Source organism: Heptranchias perlo, chromosome 7, assembly GCF_035084215.1.
Source record: "Heptranchias perlo isolate sHepPer1 chromosome 7, sHepPer1.hap1, whole genome shotgun sequence".
Taxonomy (NCBI): domain Eukaryota; kingdom Metazoa; phylum Chordata; class Chondrichthyes; order Hexanchiformes; family Hexanchidae; genus Heptranchias; species Heptranchias perlo.
The window spans coordinates 27166245-27187196 of record NC_090331.1 but is presented as its reverse complement, the minus strand read 5'-3'; the positions used below and the strand labels follow the sequence as shown (position 1 = coordinate 27187196).

The following is a 20952-nucleotide window of genomic DNA, read 5'->3' as shown; positions in this document are numbered from 1 at the left end:
TTTTGCATGACTGTGCGTGTACGTATGTGTGTTACGACCTGTCTCTCTGTTTATTCCTGTTCTACTCTCTATTCTTTTTAGGTTTTTACACCACCGCATTCTGATTTTAAAAGATTTCCAAAATTTAAAAATATCAAATCTACATGTTAAATTTTATTGCAAAAAAAATGTTGATCGATTTCATACAAGCTCGTCCATTAAATGTGATGAACAAATAATGTGAGCAGACAAGCTAAGAAAGCGCATCATGAACTTGACATAGAAAATGAAAATACAGTTTGGATTTTTAACCTTTAAATGTTCTAATTTAAAACTTTAGGATAAAGCTAGATTGATCTTATTCCTCTACCACATGAATGTTTTTATAATTGAACTACTTCAATGTTGCTCTCTATCATTTCACTGAAAATGACTTCCAATCTGTTGAAATGAGTATGTTTAAAAGGACTGTAATAATTGCAAGAAGCATTTTCAGTCAACTTTATTGTGTTTATCCTGGCATCGAAAGACAGTGGGAGACTGTTCCAGCTGTTTAATGATAAGCAATTTGGGTTAGTAGATGTTTTAAATTAGCCTCTCCTAGGAGTTAAATAAGTTAACCCATTCAGCACCATTTGTAATCAAAATCCTCCAGAAGTGCCCCAAACTATAACAGTTCACATTTACCACATTTCAAACTAATTGCAAGAACGGGCGAGTGGCCAGATTTAGAATAGTGCCAGTACAGAGAGATTTATATTCACAACTGACTCATAATTGTCAATCTCACCAGCATCTGAATGCACTTTTTTTTTTGAGGACGAGAAATCTGAATCAAGCTTTGTACTGGCCAAAAAAGTTAGAAGTGAGGAATAACCAGTGGTGCTACCTCTAACCGTACTGAATCTGGGAGTGTTGAAATGCTTGTGTTGTTGCCTCTTGTCAATCCCGAAAGAGACATAGAATGCTTGCAATGAAAATTAACTAACTAACATCTGTTATCTGTTATTTTCCAGCTCATTCGGAAGATAAAATCAATTCTCTACATATCCGTCACAACGCTAGCATCCATAAGAACAAACAAAAGAAGCTCATAGTAATTGCAAATTCAGTGATAATCTTAAAAAAAATTGCTTGCCAGATTTGCCACATGACAGCTGAAAACCTATTGTTTCATCGGCACTCATTGCTGAACATGCTAGCACAGCCTTAGGAGATTGTAAAGAAGCAGACGGTATTTTGGATTCCCAGACCAGGAGCTCTGGCCTATTGTCTCTACACCATGCCATTTCTAATGTATTCTTGTTCAGTTCCAACCTGAACCATATATTCCTGAGTAAAAGGAAAACAAATTGAAATTCACCAGTCCTTGGAGACCAAGGATACTTTTCTTGCTAATTAAATTATATTAACCAAGCTTGCATTACCCTGCACAACGACTCTGCTGCCCATATCCTAAACTGCGTCAAATCCCAGCAGCAATGCACTGAAGTACAGTCCTGAAACTCAGCAGGTAACAGCAGTCGGTGCCCCTGCAGTTTTTTGTTTTAAAACCTGATTAACTTCAGAGCTTTTGCTGGTCCTGACTGACTGTGTCCAGAGGCAGAGTGCGATTCCCTCACTCCAATGTCTTTTAATGCTAATCTCAAAAAAGCATTGCCAACTGCAAGATTGTGAATTTTCACTAAATCACTGAAGCGCAGAAGTGGAATTCAAAGCCCACATTAAAGTTTCACTAGGATCCAAATATCTGTGAATGTTCACTTAGCTTTACGTAACCACTATATTCTCTATAATTAATGGTATGGTTAATGTTGAATATACTGAAAATAATTTGTTAGGTGGGAATTGTGTACATTAACAGAGATTAACCTGAATTGCCAGACAGTGCACCCTTAGGAAACTACAGTAACATTCAAAGATCAAATCTGGCAAGTCCCATTCCAGTTCTGATGATTGCACCGTTGATCGGGCTTATATTGAATGTTCTGCCGCAATATGGAGTGGTAACTAGCACAATTTAATGATTGCTTTCTAAAATAACTCTTCTTCTTCTTCCTTTTCTGTGCCTAGTGGCACCTGAGACAACGCATTTCTGCCTCTGCTTTTACATCCAGCAGATGGATTGTTTCCGTAATGAAGACCCTTTTTTACACTGGACAATTCATTAGGCTGACTCACGACTCCCTACCAGAAGGATCAACTAGATATGATGGGGGTGGGGGGGGGGAGTCGCCACGCCATTTCCGTCAGATGCAAGTACCCCGCTGGATGTGAACCCCATATTTAGAGGCCAGAACTCTGATCTCCTGCTTGCTGGGTCGAACTGGAGTGAGGCTTGAACCAATAACTTTCTGACTCAGAGCCAAGAACACTATCACTGAGCCAAGGCTCAGCCCTCTTCTAAGATTGCTAATAACAAAATTTATTTTGTGGATTCAAATATTAATGCGTCCAATAACATTTATTTTTACATCTCCAGGAGTATCATTTAAAAAATCTCAACATTGCTCTTATTCAGCTTGGGAGCCTTATCTTTACATGTTACTTTAAATCTAGGGATATATATTTATGTGAGAAATTGGACTCATGCCCAAAATGGGCACAAAGTAGGCAGAACAATGGCTCTGCACACCGGTCCTGAGGCCCGAGCCACATTCGACTTTGGGTCTTATTTAGATGCCACTGGCGAGCTGCAGATGCGCAATAGAAGTCCTGTTGCAACTCACTGTTCGGGGAGGGAGAGGAAGAGGAATCGGCCGGTTCCTACATTGAGCCAGCCCGGTAGGTCGGGTCTGAGTGGAGAGGGTGAGGTGATCCCAGAGGGGGCCTTGAACGCACTGGCAATGGGCCAGAGTTTTGTTTTGTGGGCCTTGGAGGAGCACTCCTGCTGTTCTGGGCTCCACAAAAGTGGAAACTAAAAATTTGTCGGTCATTTCTTTGAGCAGCCTCCAGCGATCCCTTTAAGGAAAAATCTGTGCAAGTGAAATTTCAAGGAATTGGGCCAATTAAAGGGGATTGTAAGAATAGGTTGACAACATTTTGAAAGCATTTGGAGACCCTCAAAATACATCTTCACCCATTAATGGCTTCTAAAGTTGAGGTAGTGGTCTTCTGTGCCACTCCACGGCACCATCCCCAAAGATCAGTAAAGTGATGAAAGGAGCCATCATTAGTACCCTCAAGTGACACCGACTCACCAATAACCTGCTCACAACCTTTCAGGACAGGTTCCACCAGAATCATCCAACCATCATCAGCTTTTTTTTTATTCGTTCATGGGATGTGGGCATCGCTGGCGAGGCCGGCATTTATTGCCCATCCCTAATTGCCCTTGAGAAGGTGGTGGTGAGCCGCCTTCTTGAACCGCTGCAGTCCGTGTGGTGAAAGTTCTCCCACAGTGCTGTTTGGAAGGGAGTTCCAGGATTTTGACCCAGCGACAATGAAGGAACGGCGATATCTTTCCAAGTCGGGATGGTGTGTGACTTGGAGGGGAACGTGCAGGTGGTGTTGTTCCCATGTACCTGCTGCTCTTGTCCTTCTAGGTGGTAGAGGTCACGGGTTTGGGAGGTGCTGTCGAAGAAGCCTTCGCGAGTTGCTGCAGGGCATCCTGTGGATGGTACACAATGTAGCCACTGTGCGCCGATGGTGAAGGGAGTGAATGTTTAGGGTGGTGGATGGGGTGCCAATCAAGCGGGCTGCTTTGTCCTGGATGGTGTCGAGCTTCTTGAGTGTTGTTGGAGCTGCACTCATCCAAGCAAGTGGAGAGTATTCCATCACACTCCTGACTTGTGCCTTGTAGATGGTGGAAAGGCTTTGGGGAGTCAGGAGGTGAGTCACTCGCCGCAGAATACCCAGCCTCTGACCTGCTCTCGTAGCCACAGTATTTATATGGCTGGTCCAGTTCAGTTTCTGGTCAATGGTGACCCCAGGATGTTGATGGTGGGGGATTCGGTGATGGTAATGCCGTTGAATGTCAAGGGGAGGTGGTTAGACTCTCTCTTGTTGGAGATGGTCATTGCCTGGCACTTATCTGGCGCGAATGTTACTTGCCACTTATGAGCCCAAGCCTGTATGTTTTCCAGGTTTTGCTGCATGCAGGCTCAGACTGCTTCATTATTTGAGGGGTTGCGAATGGAACTGAACACCGTGAAATCATCAGCGAACATCCCCATTTCTGACCTTATGATGGAGGGAAGGTCATTGATGAAGCAGCTGAAGATGGTTGGGCCTAGGACACTGCCCTGAGGAACTCCTGCAGCAATGTCCTGGGGCTGAGATGATTGGCCTCCAACAACCACTGCCATCTTCCTTTGTGCTAGGTATGACTCCAGCCACTGGAGAATTTTCCCCCTGATTCCCATTGACTTCAATTTTATTAGGGCTCCTTAGTGCCGCACTCGGTCAAATGCTGCCTTGGTGTCAAGGGCAGTTACTCTCACCTCACCTCTGGAATTCAGCTCTTTTGTCCATGTTTGGACCAAGGCTGTAATGAGGTCTGGAGCCGAGTGGTCCTGGCGGAACCCAAACTGAGCATCGGTGAGCAGGTTATTGGTGTGTAAGTGCCACTTGATAGCACTGTCGATGACACCTTCCATCACTTTGCTGATGTTCTGTCATTTAATGGGAGGCCAGGCTGTTTGCTGACAGTTCCACAGTGTTCAGCTCCATTCACAATTTATCTAATAAAGAAGCAGACACTGTTAGTTTGGATAACATCCAAGCTTGCAAGTAGTTTCTAACATTTAATGTCACATGTGTCTCAGACAATGACTATCGCCAACTAGAAAAGGCTAACCACGTCCACCTGATCGTCAAAGGCATTATCATCACCGAGTCACCCACAATCAACCTTGTGGGGATCACCACTGACCAGAAGCTTAACTGTATCAAGAATATCAACAAGGTGGCATCAAGAACAGGGCAGAGGCTGAGTACTCTGTAATAAGTGGCTTTAGAAATTGATTGAATAAAATGACTGAAAGGGAATGTTGAATGATAGTGTGCTGACACAGCACGGGATATTTGGCCATGTTTTACTCAACTATGTTGAGCATACGAACATACAAATTAAGAGCAGGAGTAGGCCATTCGGCCCCTTGAGCCTGCTCTGCCATTTGATAAGATCATGGCTGATCTGATTGCGACCTCAACCCTACTTTCCCATCTACCCACTATAACCTTTGACTCTCTTGTTAATCAGGAATCTACCTAACTCAGCCTTAAAAATATTCAATGACCCAGCCTCCACCACTCTCTGGGGAAGGGAGACCCCTTATTTTTACACTGTGGCCCCTAGTTCGAGTCTCTCCCACAAGGGGAAACATCCTCTCAGCATCTACCCCTTCTAGTCCCCTCAGGATCTTATATGTTCCAATAAGATCACATTCTTTGTAAATTCAACAGTAACCTTGTCTTTGGGCTATCCTGTGGAAACTTAATGTGAGACAGGAAAGCAAAGGATCAAAGGATATGATGTGTTAAGGACAATAAATGTGGCAAAGGTGTGAGACCAGAACACAAAGTGTGTTTAAAACCACCTCGGACACAGAATATGCTGCTTTGTTCTGTAAAGAAGTATTGAACCAGCAGGATAAACTGATAAGGAAAAATGTGTTGAACCAAGGAACAGACGTAAGTGTAGAAACAAAAGGTTGAGATTGTAAGACCCCCGAAGCACCACTGGCTGAGGCTGTGTCACCAACAACAAGAGAACACAAACCTGGAGACAAGATGGGATTGGCAGATTCGAACAACAACACAGGAAAACCAAGAAACAAGCAGTGACAAAGTGGGTGGATATAAGGAGTCCTTTGGCCCACCTAAGTTGTTAATCGACGGTGGAGACGAATTAACCATCTATGAGGAAGAAGAGCGCAGATGTGCATGGGAGAACCTCCAGAGATCGAAGGAGCTGATCACTTCTTGATTCTGGGTGCAGTACAGTCCAAACAAAGGTTGTATGTATTTGGCTACTCAATTTTATAGTAAATTTAGTTACTAAGTTTTGTTAACCTCTGTAGTAAAAATTGGCATTGTGCAGTGTGTATTCATTTTTGTTTTAATAAAGTGAACAAAAAGGGGGCTACTCTTGGTGTCTGTGACTAAGCTTTTCACTCCACTCAGTAGCTTGTTTAAACCGAGCCTCACAGGGTTAATGAGAAAATCGGACATGGCTCACTTCTTAACCTCGGAAAGCCTCTCCACCATTTACAAGGTAAAGTCAGGAGTGTGATGAAATTCTCACCATTTAAGATTGTGAATTTTCACTAAATCACTGAAGCTAGGGAGTGGAACTCCAAGTCCACATTAAAGTTTCACTAGGATCCAAATATCTGTGAATGCTAGCTTAGCTTTACTCGACTACTGTATTCTCTACAATTATAGGTAAGCTTAATGTTGAATATACGGAAAATTGTTAGTTGGGAATTGTGTGGTTCTATTCTGGGCACAAAATGCTTGTGATTCTTCCCTTCAATATCACCTTCATTGCCATCCACAAAATGACCTCTGACTTTACCACTGCTGAGTTGATTTCCATAAAGCAATTAATTTCAGATTCTATGACGTTAATGAAAGAATTTATTATTTAGTAATGAGTTTTAAAAATGCCACCTGCTAATAAAGTCAATTTATATATATGATATCATGGCTAATGAGATGGGCATGTTTCAATCTAAGAGTTTATTGAGGCTTTTTTAGTATCTAGGAACTAAACAAATTTCAGTTTGGAGTAGAATTAGTGCATCGTCAAATAGATACACATAATCATGTTGTAGCCAAGCTTCAGAAACTCCCATATCACTGCAGAGATTATGAAGGGCATACTCACCTTCTGCTGTTAAGTTTCCACTGTTCCGTGACCTAGCTAGGATTTGGCTTAATACAATCTGTTCCAAGGATGTTTGGTGGCCATAACAAATAGATGAGTAAAATTTCTAAGACCATATTTTATGTATACAATAAGTATATACAGATCATATTTGCTGGAACCATTTGGTTTCACATGAAATAACCTATTAAGATTACAGAAACTTTGTGAATCGATGAGGTTTTCTTTTCACTTAAAAGATATTTTCTTACTTTCAAGAACAACTGTCATTCTACTTTGTCACATAGGAACAAATGTGTAGACAAGGAATTGTAAGTTCAATGATTCCAATTTACTGTTATGATTTGTGCATCAAACTGTTACGATGCATGTTACTTTTTATTTAAAGAAATACAAGCATTTTGAATTTCAAAGCTCAGGATAATATTCTGGAAAGAAACATCAGTAAAACTAAACTTAGGAACATATGGCATAGGAAAGTACAAGGGCCTGGAAATTCCTGGGACCCCGTTCGGCTGGCGTGGAATTCATATCCGCCAAAATCAGAGGAGGCTGATACCACCAGGGTCAGCTAATTTAAATGATGCTGGCGGAACAAGGGCACAAGTCCCACAAGCAGTGAGCCAGATACACCAGGGAAACCAGGAAAATTCAGGAAGGGGCAGAGCAAGGGCACATCTTCCCTATTTAAAGGGCTTCATGCTGTTAAAGGGATGAGAAAGCTCAAGTAAGAGAGAGCTGAAATGGCTGGAGCTAAGGAAGCAAAAAGGCAAGCTTCTAGTTTTTCAGATGCTAACATGGAAGTGCTGTTGGGAAAAATTTGAGAATGGAAGGATGCCATTTTTGGAAAACCAGAAAAGGGCCATCACGTGCAGCAGCATAGGTCTTGTGGAAAAACATTGCTGCGGCTGTAAGTGAGACCTCCATAACTCCAAGGACCCCTTGCAGTGTGGGAAGAAGTTTCATGATTTCACTAGGCCAGTAAAGGTAACAGTGTCTTCAGCTGAATAACTGGGTAGATAACTGAATCACACAGAATCTCCCTTAGTACAGTAGTCAAGCATTGCCATTTAGGGTATCAAAAATACACCATGTTTCTTGTTCCAGAAGCACGGTCACTTGGCAGCACTCATGTTAAGTGTCTCAAATCCTGTAATGCATGCCAGCACACTGAAGTTTCATAACCTAGTGCTTTGCTTTTACACCTACCATTACTACCATCCATTCCATGAATCCTGCCTGATTGTGACTGCAGGATCTGGAGAGAGCAGCAGTCACTTAAGACTGTGCATTCCTCCTGCAGAAGATAGCTCACAATATGACGGAACGTCAGGCTACAGAAAGAAGACATGTCAACATCCAGCATTTGACACAATATGAAGATGAAGCAATGGCCATAACTGGCTTCCACTCTAGCCTAGGGATGGAGATGCAGAAGTCTCCGTGCCTTCAGGAGGTTTGTGGGAATGTAGACATTTCCTTTTTTAATGTTTCTCAGCATTTTGCTATGATCTGGAATGCACTGCCTGAAAGGGTGGTGGAAGCAGCTTCAATAGTAACTTTCAAAAGAAGAAATTTACAGGGCTATGGGGAAAGAGCAGGGGAGTGAGACTAATTGGATAGCTCTTTCAAAGAGCCGGCACAGGCACAATGGGCCAAATGGCCTCCTTTGTGCCATATGATTACAATATTCTATGCAGTTGGAGAAAGTGGTAGTTGCAGTAGCATCTGCAACTCTTCTCCCATCTCCATGAGAAATCGAGGCAAGTCAGTCAACTAAATGAAGAGGCATTGAATGAAGGGCTGCAGGTCTTAGAGGGCCATCTGGAGATGTCATTGTCAACTGGATTGCAAAGTATACAGAACAGCATCTCAGAGGGACGAAAGGATATTTGGTTGACTCTCTCCTCAAGATTGAAGGATCTTTCTGATTCCATGAGATCCATTGTTCCAGTAATCGCTGGTAACCAGAATCCTGTTCCCAGTACTAGTGGGGAAGCTGATATGTGTGCCTCAAAGGCTGTGTGCCCTCATAGCAGAAACATAGCACACTGCAAAGGCACACACGGACCGATCCAGACACTGGAACTTTCCTTTGAGACTTCCAATGGCTTGCTCAATACTTATTGTCTTCATGTGTGCGCCATTGCAGTGCACCCCTGCAGCACTGGTGGTCCTATGAAGAGGTCTCCCTTGAGATCCAGCAGCCATTCTGGCCCTTGCCTCTGCTGTTAAAATGCTGGATGTTGACATGTCTTCTTTCTGTAGCCTGAAGTTCCGTCATATTGTGAGCTATCTTCTGCAGGAGGAATGCACAGTCTTAAGTGACTGCTGCTCTCTCCAGATCCTGCAGTCACAATCAGGCAGGATTCATGGAATGGATGGTAGTAATGGTAGGTGTAAAAGCAAAGCACTAGGTTATGAAACTTCAGTGTGCTGGCATGCATTACAGGATTTGAGACACTTAACATGAGTGCTGCCAAGTGACCGTGCTTCTGGAACAAGAAACATGGTGTATTTTTGATACCCTAAATGGCAATGCTTGACTACTGTACTGAGGGAGATTCTGTGTGATTCAGTTATCTACCCAGTTATTCAGCTGAAGACACTGTTACCTTTACTGGCCTAGTGAAATCATGAAACTTCTTCCCACACTGCAAGGGGTCCTTGGAGTTATGGAGGTCTCACTTACAGCCGCAGCAATGTTTTTCCACAAGACCTATGCTGCTGCACGTGATGGCCCTTTTCTGGTTTTCCAAAAATGGCATCCTTCCATTCTCAAATTTTTCCCAACAGCACTTCCATGTTAGCATCTGAAAAACTAGAAGCTTGCCTTTTTGCTTCCTTAGCTCCAGCCATTTCAGCTCTCTCTTACTTGAGCTTTCTCATCCCTTTAACAGCATGAAGCCCTTTAAATAGGGAAGATGTGTCCTTGCTCTGCCCCTTCCTGAATTTTCCTGGTTTCCCTGGTGTATCTGGCCCACTGCTTGTGGGACTTGTGCCCTTGTTCCGCCAGCATCATTTAAATTAGCTGACCCTGGTGGTATTATGACAGTTACCAGCATATCGTGAATTCAAACCAAGGAGCCCTAGTAAAACTGAAGTCAATGGGAATCAGGGGGAAAACTCTCCAGTGGCTGGAGTCATACCTAGCACAAAGGAAGATGGTAGTGGTTGTTGGAGGCCAATCATCTCAGCCCCAGGACATTGCTGCAGGAGTTCCTCCGGGCAGTGTCCTAGGCCCAACCATCTTCAGCTGCTTCATCAATGACCTTCCCTCCATCATAAGGTCAGAAATGGGGATGTTCGTTGATGACTGCACAGTGTTCAGTTCCATTCGCAACCCCTCAAATAATGAAACAGTTCGAGCTCGCATACAGTAAGACCTGGACAACATCCAGGCTTGGGCTCATAAGTGGCAAGTAACGTTCGCGCCAGATAAGTGCCAGGCAATGACCATCTCCAACAAGTGAGAGTCTAACCACCTCCCCTTGACATTCAACGGCATTACCATCGCCGAATCCCCCACCATCAACATCCTGGGGGTCACCATTGACCAGAAACTTAACTGGACCAGCCATATAAATACTGTGGCTACGAGAGCAGGTCAGAGGCTGGGTATTCTGCGGCGAGTGACTCACCTCCTGACTCCCTAAAGCCTTTCCACCATCTACAAGGCACAAGTCAGGAGTGTGATGGAATGCACTCCACTTGCCAGGATGAGTGCAGCTCTACCAACACTCACGAAGCTCGACACCATCCAGGACAAAGCAGCCCGCTTGATTGGCACCCCATCCACCACCCTAAACATTCACTCCCTTCACCACCGGCTCACAGTGGCTGCAGTGTGTACCATCCACAGGATGCAGTGCAGCAACTCGCCAAGGCTTCTTCGACAGCACCTCCCAAACCCGCGACCTCTAACACCTAGAAGGACAAGAGCAGCAGGCACATGGGAACAACACCACCTGCACGTTCCCCTCCAAGTCACACACCATCCCGACTTGGAAATATATCGCCGTTCCTTCATTGTCGCTGGGTCAAAATCCTGGAACTCCCTTCCTAACAGCACTGTGGGAGAACCGTCACCACACGGAATGCAGCGGTTCAAGAAGGCGGCTCACCACCACCTTCTCGAGGGCAATTAGGGATGGGCAATAAATGCTGGCCTCACCAGCGACGCCCACATCCCGTGAACGAATAAAAAAAAACATGCAAGAAGCTGTGCCTGTCATCGCAAGTGAGCCACATATTTAGGGAGTTGAAGCCTTTGTGGTTCATTTAAATATGGGAGTTCACATTTGGGGCACATCAGGCCACATAGCTGCAATAGCCCTGACAACCTTGGAGAATAGAAACATAGAAACATAGAAAATAGGAGCAGGAGTAGGCCATTCGGCCCTTCGAGCCTGCTCCGCCATTCAATATGATCATGGCTGATCCTCTATCTCAATACCATATTCCCACTCTCTCCACATACCCCTCGATGCCTTTTGTGTCTAGAAATCTATCTAGCTCCTTAAATATATTCAGTGACTTGGCCTCCACAGCCTTCTGTGGCAGAGAATTCCACAGGTTCACCACCCTCAGAGTGAAGAAATTTCTCCTCATCACAGGCCTAAAAGTCCTAACTCAGATCCTGAGACTGTGATCCCTCATTCTGGACCCCCCCAGCCAGGGGAAACATCCTCCCAGCATCCAGTCTGTCGAGCCCTGTCAGAATTTTATACGTTTCGATGAGATCCCCTTTCATTCTTCTAAACTCTAGCGAATACAGGCCGAGTCAACCCAATCTCCCCTCATACGACAGTCCTGCCATCTCAGGAATCAGTCTGGTGAACCTTCGCTGCACTCCTTCTATGGCAAGTATATCCTTTCTTAGGTAAGGAGACCAAAACTGCACACAGTACTCCAGGTGTGGTCTCACCAAGGCGCTGTAGAACTGCAGTAAGACACCTTTGCTCCTGTATTCAATTCCTCTTGCAATGAAGGCCAACATACCATTTGCCTTCCTAACTGCTTGCTGCACCTGCTTGTTTGCTTTCAGTGACTGATGTACAAGGACACCCAGGTCCCATTGTACATCAACGTTTCCCAATATATCACCATTTAAATAATACTCTGCCTTTCTGTTTTTCCTTCCCAAGCAGATAACTTCACATTTATCCACATTATACTGCATCTGCCATGTATTTGCCCACTCACTCAACTTGTCTAAATCGCCTGAAGCCTCTTTGCATCCTCCTCACAACTCACGATCCCACCTAGTTTTGTGTCGTCAGCAAACTTGAAAATATTACATTTGGTTCCCTCATCCAAATCATTGATATATATTGTGAATAGATGGGGCCCAAGCACTGATCCCTGCGGTACCCCACTAGTCACCACCTGCCAGCCCGAAAAAGACCCATTTATTCCTACTCTCTGTTTCCAGTCTGTTAACCAATTTTCAAACCATGCCATTATATTACCCCTAATCCCATGTGCTTTAATTTTGCACACTAACCTCTTATGTGGGACTTTATCAAAGGCCTTCTAAAAATCCAAATACACCATATCCACTGGTTCTCCCTTATCTATTCTTCTAGTTACATCCTCAAAAAACTCCAGGTTTGTCAAACACGATTTCCCTTTCATAAATCCATGTTGACTTTGTCGAATCCCATTGACATTTTCTAAGTGTCCTGTTATCACATCCTTTATAACAGACTCTAGCATTTTCCCAACTATTGATGTTAGGCTAACTGGTCTATAGTTCCCTATTTTCTCTCTCCCTCCTTTTTTAAATAGTGGGGTTACATTTGCCACCCTCCAATCTGCAGGAACTGTTCCATAATCTGTAGAATTTTGGAAGATGACAACTAATGCATCCATTATTTCCACGGCTACCTCTTTTAGTACTCTGGGATGCAAATTATCAGACCCTGGGGATTTATCAGCTTTCAGGCCCATTAATTTCTCCAGCACTATTTTTTTTACCAATACTAATTTCCTTTAATTCCTCCTTCTCACTAGTCCCTTGGTTCCCGAGCATTTCTGGGAAGTTCTTTTCCGTGAAAACAGAACCAAAGTATTTGTTTAATTGCTCTGCCATTTCCTTGTTCCCCATTATAAATTCTCCCATTTCTGACTGTAAGGAACTACATTTGTCTTCACTAATCTTTTTCTTTTGACATACTTGTCGAAGCTTTTACAGTCCGCTTTTATGTTCCTTGCAAGTTTACTCTCATGCTCTATTTTTCCCCTCAATCAATCTCTCGGTCCTTTTTTGCTGAATTCTAAACTGTTCCCAATCCTCAGGCTTGCTACTTTTTCTGGCAACTTTATATGACTCCTCTTTGAATCTAATACTATCCTTAATTTCTTTTGTTTGCCATGGTTGGGCCGCTTTTCCTTTTGTGATTTTGCACCAGAAAGGAATGTATAACTGTTTCAATTCATGCATTTGTTGCTTAAATGTTAGCCATTGCCTGTCCACCGATTCAGAATCCAGCAATTCTGAAAAGTGTGATGGCCCTCTCAGTCATTTATGTGTGAACACTGTCAAATTGTATAAATTGTGCTGTCTCAGCAAAGGGAGCATTAGTGACTTGCCTTCAAAAGGAATGCACATAAAATTAGCGGGATCTGGCAAAAGTAACCCATGGCTCCTTGTTATGGAGCTTGAGGCACGAAAGCTGTGACCACTCTCTGTGCCATAGTGTGAGTTGTTCTTCCTGTGGACCTTGTTTGTAGGTCTGAATGTAGCAGTGAACAGAACTCCTCTGAAGCTTTATGGCTGAAGTCGAATCTCCTGAGACAGAAAAGGTCAAGGGGGGTGGGCACTCGGACGAAACATTAGAGAGGAGAAACTAGGTGCACAGAGGACTGGGACGGACAAATAGTACTAGATTATAAAGATGAGTCCAGAAATAGGAGGGATCAGACAGGGCAAATGCAAGGCAGACTAGGATGAGTTCGAAATGCATGTGCATAAATGCACATAGCATCGTAAAAAAAAGTTGGTGAGCTGCAGGCTCAACTCGCCAAATGGGTCTATGATATAATGGCAATAACAGAGACTTGGCTCAAAGAAGGGGAGGATTGGGTACTTAATATTCCTGACTACAAGGTATTCAGGAAAGATGGAGAAGGAAAGAAAGGAGGGGGGAGGGGTGGCAGGATTGATCAAAGAAACTATTATAGCACTGGAAAGGGATGATGTCGTTGAGGGGTCAAAGACAGAATCTATTTGGTTAGAATTAAGGAACAAAAGATGAGCTATTATGCTTTTGGGTGTATACTATAGGCCACCAAATAGTGGGAAGGAGATAGAGGAGCAAAGTTGCAGGCAAAATTACAGAAATATGCAAGAACTATAGAGTAGTGATAATAGGGGACTTCATTTATCCCAATCTGGACTGGGACACCAACAGTGTAAAGGGCAAAGAGGGGGAGGAGGTCCTGAAATATGCTCAAGAGAACTTTCTGGAACAATGTGTTTCCAGCACAACGAAGAACAATAAAATGTGAAAATACCAAACTGGAGGAGGACTAATTTCAATGAGTTAAAAAGGGATCTTGCCCAGGTGGATTGGAATCAAAAATTGGTCGGTAAAACAATAATTGAACAATGGGAGGCCTTCAAGGAGGAGATGGTTCGGGTACAGAGCAAACACATTCCTATGAGGAGGAAAGGAAGGGCATCCAAAGCTAGAGCTCCCTGTATGACTAAAGATATAGAGATTAAAATGAAACAAAAAAAGGAAGCTTATGGTGAATGTAAGGTTCATAATATAGTAAAGAACAAGGCTGAATACAGAAAGTACAGAGGAGATCTAAAAAAGAGAATAAGAGAGGCAAAGAGACAGTATGAGAATAGATTAGCAGCTAACATAAAAGGGAACCCAAAAGACTTTTATAAACATATAAATAGTAAAAGGATAGTCAAAGGAAGGGTGGGATTGATTAGGGGAAAAAAGATCATCTTGTGGAGGCAGTGGACATGGCTTAGGTACTAAATGAACACTTCACATACGTCTTCACTAGAGAAGAGCATGCTGCCATTGTAGCAGCAACATTGGATAGGATAAAAATAGATAAAAAGGAGGCACTTAAAAGATTGGCAGTATTCAAGGTAGAAAAGTCACCCAGTCCAAACGGGATGCATCCTAGGTTACTGAGGGAAGTAAAGGTAGAAATTGCGGAGGCTCTGGCCACAATCTTCCAATCCCCCTTTGATATGGGGATGGTGCCAGAACTGGAGGATTGCAAATATCACACCTCCTGTTCAAAAATGGGGGGAGGAATAAAACGGGCAATTATAGGCCAGTCAGCCTAACATCGGTGGGGAAACATTTAGAGACAATAATACAGGACAAAATTAATTGGCACTTGGAAAAGTATGGGCTAATAAATGAAAGTCAGCATGGATTTGTTAAAGGAAAATCATGTTTGACTAACTTGATTGAGTTCTTTGATGAAGTAACGGAGAGGGTGGAGAGTGTGATTGATGTATATATAGACTTTCAAAAGGCATTTGATAAAGTACCACATAAAAGACTTGTAGGCAAAATTTAAGCCCATGGGATAAAAGGGACAGTGGCAGCATGGATACAAAATTGGCAAAAGGACAGAAAGCAGAGAGTAGTAATGAATGGTTGTTTTTTCGACTGGAGGGACGTATACAGTGGTGTTCCCCAGGGGTCAGTATTCAGACCACTGCTCTTTTTGATATACATCAATGACATACACTTGGGTATAGAGGGTATAATTTCAAAGTTTGCAAACATTAAACTCGGAAATATAGTAAACAATGTGGAGGATAATAAGAGACTTCAGGAGGACATAGATTGGTGAAATGGGGAGACACATGGGAGATTAAATTTAAGCAGAGAAGTGTGAATTGATACATTTTGGTAGGAAGAATGAGGAGAGGCAATATAAACTGAATGGTACAATTTTACAGAGGGTGCAAGAACAGAGACACCTGGGGGTACACATACACAAATCTTTGAAGGTGGCAGGACAAGTTGACAAGGCTGTTAAAAGGTTGGGATCCTGTCCTTTATTAATAGGGGCATAGAGTACAAAAGCAAGGGAAGTTATGCTAAATCTTTATAAAACACTGGTTAGGCCTCAGCTGGAGTATTGTGTTCAAATCTGGGCACCGCACTTTAGGAAGGATATCAAGGCCTTCGAGAGGGTGTAGAAGAGATTTACCAGAATGGTACCAGAGATGAGGGACTTCAGTTATGTGGAGAGACTGGAAAAGCTGGGGTTGTTCTCCTTGGAACAGAGGAGTTTAAGGGGAGATTTGATAGAGGTATTCAAAATCATGAATGGTTCTGATAGAGTAATTAAGGGGAAACAGTTTCCAGTGGCAGAAGGGTCGGTAACCAGAGCATACAGATTAAAGGCGATCAGCAAAAGAGCCAGAGGCAACATGAGGAAACATGTTTTTTAAGCAGTGAGTTGTAATGATCTGAAATGCACTGCCTGAAAGAGTGGTGGAAACAGATTCAATAGTAACTTTCAATAGGGAATTGGATAAATACTTGAAGGGAAAAAAGTTACAGGGCTATGGGGAAATGGCAGGTGAATGGGACTAATTGGATAGCTCTTTCAAAGAGCCAGCACAGGCACAATGGGCTGAATGGCCTCCTCCTGTGCTGTACTTACTATGATTCTATGAAGACTGTTTACAATAGTTTATTATCAAATCTGAAGCATTTGTGAAATCTTTACAGTTATTTTGAATTCCCAAATTGTTCATTATTATTATTCAGACTATCAAGCCTATTTTACATTAAGGTAAAACTGGCTAAGAAGGAGATTGTTATATTGAAAATAACCAATTTTGTATTGTCTGGAGAAAACAATCTATTTACAATTGTTCACTCTGTCGAATGCTAAATAACTCAACAACGGGTGGATACTGTTGTTACTGTGAGTATTTAGCCTGAATGCTTACAGTGCCTATTGTGTCGGGTAATTTGGAGGGTAAAGGGTAGGAATAGCAATAATATTGAATATATAAACTCATATTAATGCCCTTTTCCTCACCTGTGATCTGCCAATATGGATTACAGCTGCACATCACATCAATCCTGAGCACTCATCAGTCTCATAACCCATACTAACTCACCTGACATTTTAATATATATGGCAAATATTGCTAAATACAAAATGCCAACTATCTTCAATTTCCTACATATTTTATATTCTGAGATCACAAAGCCTATTGCAACTTTCACTCATCAGTATGAAACTGGAGAACTATCCTGCATTCCCTTTTAATTATACATATCAGTTCTATAATTTAATTTTCCATTAATGTATGCTTGTACATCGGCAATTATAATATCGATATTAAGTTTACATGTAGCTTTAACATTACAGCCTGAAAGTTTCTGTTGGTGTGCTACTTGGGGGTTAACGATGAATTAACAAAAGTCTTTGGGAGAACACTCTCCTGCCCTGAAATAATATGAGCTCCTTCCTTCACAGTAGGCTGATCAATGCACCAATTAGACACCTGAGCAGCGGTTAAGTGGTTTAATTAACCATTTGCACAGAGGACAGCAGGCCAGGCATCAACGCTTCAATCTTGCTGCAAAATGGAAGCTCCTTTGCGGAACTCACCTGCTTTGTTACTGAATGCTGGAGCGCCTGACCTATGAAGTGTGGGAAGAGAGCTGTCCTGAATGGGAGAAATTAGCACTTTCCTCAAAAGCAGCTAGTCCAGCAAGCATTGCAGATTACAAACAGATTGAACATTGTTTGCACAACTCAGCAGGAATTGGATGAAGAAGACAGCTGACTTGAAGAAAGGTGCCATGACGAGGCTCCAGAAAAAGTTTCTGCAAAGACCCGTGCTAAGTATGCACAACCCATTTTATGTCACCCATCCTAAACATTCATACAGGCTTATCCTGTGTTGTCTCGGTGGGACACAAACAGCCAGCTAAGTGCTGACCATCCATGTCTGGCAGAAATACAAGCTGCAACTTAGAACTGAAGTTGTAGTCAGTGAGAAATCATAATGGGGTTTGACACAGAAAACTGCACGATCTACATTAATTTATTGTCAGACATGTTGGGCTGCAGGATGGACAACTGTGTGAAACTGAATGTGTTCCCTAAAATCTAAAGACTACTTCACTGTTTACAGGAAAGATGCAATTAATGAAGAGCACACAGCAAGACTGAGGGGTTCTAAAAATTTAAATCCCTTGAGCCCATTTGACTACCATGGGCACAAGAGCATTGTCAGGGAGAATGATGCTGATGGTCTTTCCCAAGCTCAGGGATAGTATCATCCAGCTCATGTCATGTTTTGTCTATTCTTCCACTGATACAAAGGCATATCCTCACTTACAAAAAATATTGCATACAGCATATTCTAAAGCAAGAAGGTGTTTCTAGGAGATGGCATTTTCTCACAAGTTCCTTTTCTGTTTTTGTATGCCTGGGAGAACAATCAGTTGGCTGCCAGCACAGCCAATGCTTCTGAACAAATTGGCACCTCACATCACCTTGCATAGTCTCAGTAATTTTAGCAAGCGGTAGTACATCAATAACTCCCCCCCCCCCCCCCCATACCCACTGAACAATGTAGATGGTAAGTTTCAGCAGGTAGTACTGGATGAATCACAGTGCGTAGGAGCAAATGATAGTGGCAGATGAGAAGCAAGTATCTGTGCGCCTTTGCTTCAATACCTAGGGATTCTGACATAACAGAACCTGTTTATCAAAGGAGATTACTGTCTGCAGGAGCCACTTGACTCTATGCAAAATATCCTGCAAGGTCTGGCTAGAAATATGGAAATATCCACCAGCTGTATTTTTGCAATCATGGATGAATGGTTATCTTCACTGCAGTCTACCATGGAGTTTGTGGCAACTACAGTGCTGTCTGCAACAGACTGCTCAGTGAAACATATCCTAAGCCCAGTTGCAGTATCTTTCATGAAGGCTTATGCTGTTGCTATAAAGGTCTTGGGCCTCAATCTACAAAAGTTCTCTTATTTGGCTTCAATGTGCTAAAGGATCAGAGACATCACATTTCATTTTGTGCTACCCATTGTAAACATTTTCTTTTCACCTCTCCTTTTGACTTCATCAAGAGGAGTATTATAGAACCATAGAATTATAGAATGTTACAGCAGAGAATCAGGTCAATTGGTCGAATATAGTCTGGACCATCTGGTCCAAACCCACTTTCCTTTTTTCTACCCTTCAACATTCCTCTTTCTAAAGCAACTATGTAATTCCCTTTAAAAGAAGTACTTTTTAATTACAGTTTGTAACAGAGAATTCCAGCTTCTAATTACCCTCTGTGTAAAGATATTTATCTAACTCCTTTAATTCGTCTTGTTCTAATCTTAAATTTGTGCCTTCTCGTTAACATCTCGCTGACCAGTGTAAACAATCTATCATTATTTACCTTATCATAACTTTTCATAACCTTCTTGGCTCTGATGAAAAACACCCTAACTTTTTAAGTCTGTTTTCATAACTGTAACCCCCTCATTCCTGGGAACATCCAAATTAATCTATACTGCACCTCTAACAATGCCTTTATATCCTTCCTATAATGGGCTGACCAGAACTGTTCACAATACTCCAAGTGTGGCCTATGTTCAACATTATCTTCTTTTTGTATTCTGTGCCTCGAAGTATAAAACCATTTTAGAGCCTTTGTCTACTTTAGCTGCTGCCTCTGATGATGCACATAGATGCTTCTCTACTCTATTTAAAATATTACAATTTAAGGTGTTTTTTCTTTCAGTATTCCTACTTGCAGGTTGTGTTACTTCACATGGTATCATCAACAAATCTCAATATTGTTCCCTCAGTTCCTAAGTCCAGCAAATAAGTGTGGCTCCAATAAGGACCCCTATGCAACACCGCTCACCACACTGTTCCATTCAAAGAAATGTCCTTTTATGCCTGCAACCATATCTCTATCCACCTGGTCCATGTGTCATTATTTTTGCTGTAAGTCTTTTATGTGGTACCTGAACAAGTGCTTTTGAAAACCTTTATGAGCCACATCCTTCATCCTATTATTTCATCAAACATTTCTGTAAGATTGATCAAGCATTACCTGCCTTTTACAAATCCACGCTGAAGGCCTTGATCAGCTCCTGTTTCTCCATGTATTTAGTTATTTCATCCTGTATTATACATTCTATTTGCTTACCAATAACTGAAGAAAGATTAAGTGACCTATAAGTTGCTGCCTTAACATTGTCTCCATTTTTGAAGGTGGGAGTCACATTTGCCACCCTCCAGTCCTCTGGCACTATATTTGTTTCCAAAGAGTTTTGAAAAGTTTAGTCAGAAGTCCACAACCATCAGAACTTCAACAAAGAAATAATAATGCAACAATGTTTATAACTGACTTGAACATATATCACCATTCCTTCATAATCGCTTGGTCAATTTCCTGGAATTCCCTATCTAACACCATTATGGGAGCACCATCTCCATGAAGACTGCAGCAGTTCAAGGAGAAGGTCCACCACCACCATCTAAGGGCAACTGGGGTTAGGCATTAAATGCAGCCTTGACAGCATCACCCACATTCCAAAAACAATTGAAAAAAAACTGCTGCATTTCAATTTGGACCAAAGTCATTGACAAAATATTTACAGACATACATGCTTGGTGAAAGGCAATTTGAATAGCAGAAGAATGCATGGTTTATATGGAACAACATTAAAAGGAACTGCATTCTAAACAATTTGTTACCCTATTAGGGCTAATTTTGCAATCCTTTGCTGCCAGAAAGGAGCCGCACTCACAGGGATTGCAGGTCAGAGAATCGGGGCTACAATGTTTTAACCCTCTCTCCAACCTGAGCTCTGATCAACAGTGGCTTCACCACTGGCCATGCAGGATCACCAAATGAACTGTATTTCCTCAACAGTTGTCAAATTATTTAGTAGAAATTAAAAAATAAGGCAGAAAATGCTCATCTCTTACCATTTTTGGCCTTACAAGTTTTGTTGTCTGGTTGCATCAAGTAACCTTCCACACATCCACAAATGTACGATCCGTTGCTATTTGTGCATATTTGACTACAAGTTCCGTATACACTGCATTCATCAAAATCTGAAAGAGGCAAGTAATAAGTTACTTCAATATATACTGAT

General features: G+C 42.2%; 1 protein-coding gene across 1 annotated transcript in view; it reads right to left on the bottom strand.

The window, feature by feature from the left end:
• Positions 1–20952, bottom strand: part of LOC137323576 (low-density lipoprotein receptor-related protein 1-like) — a 1400855-nt gene that overhangs the window by 913178 nt on the left and 466725 nt on the right. Inside the window, exon 5 of the mRNA XM_067987196.1 lies at positions 20783–20911. Coding sequence (XP_067843297.1) covers positions 20783–20911 — 129 coding nt within the window. The remainder of the gene's footprint in view (positions 1–20782; positions 20912–20952) is intronic.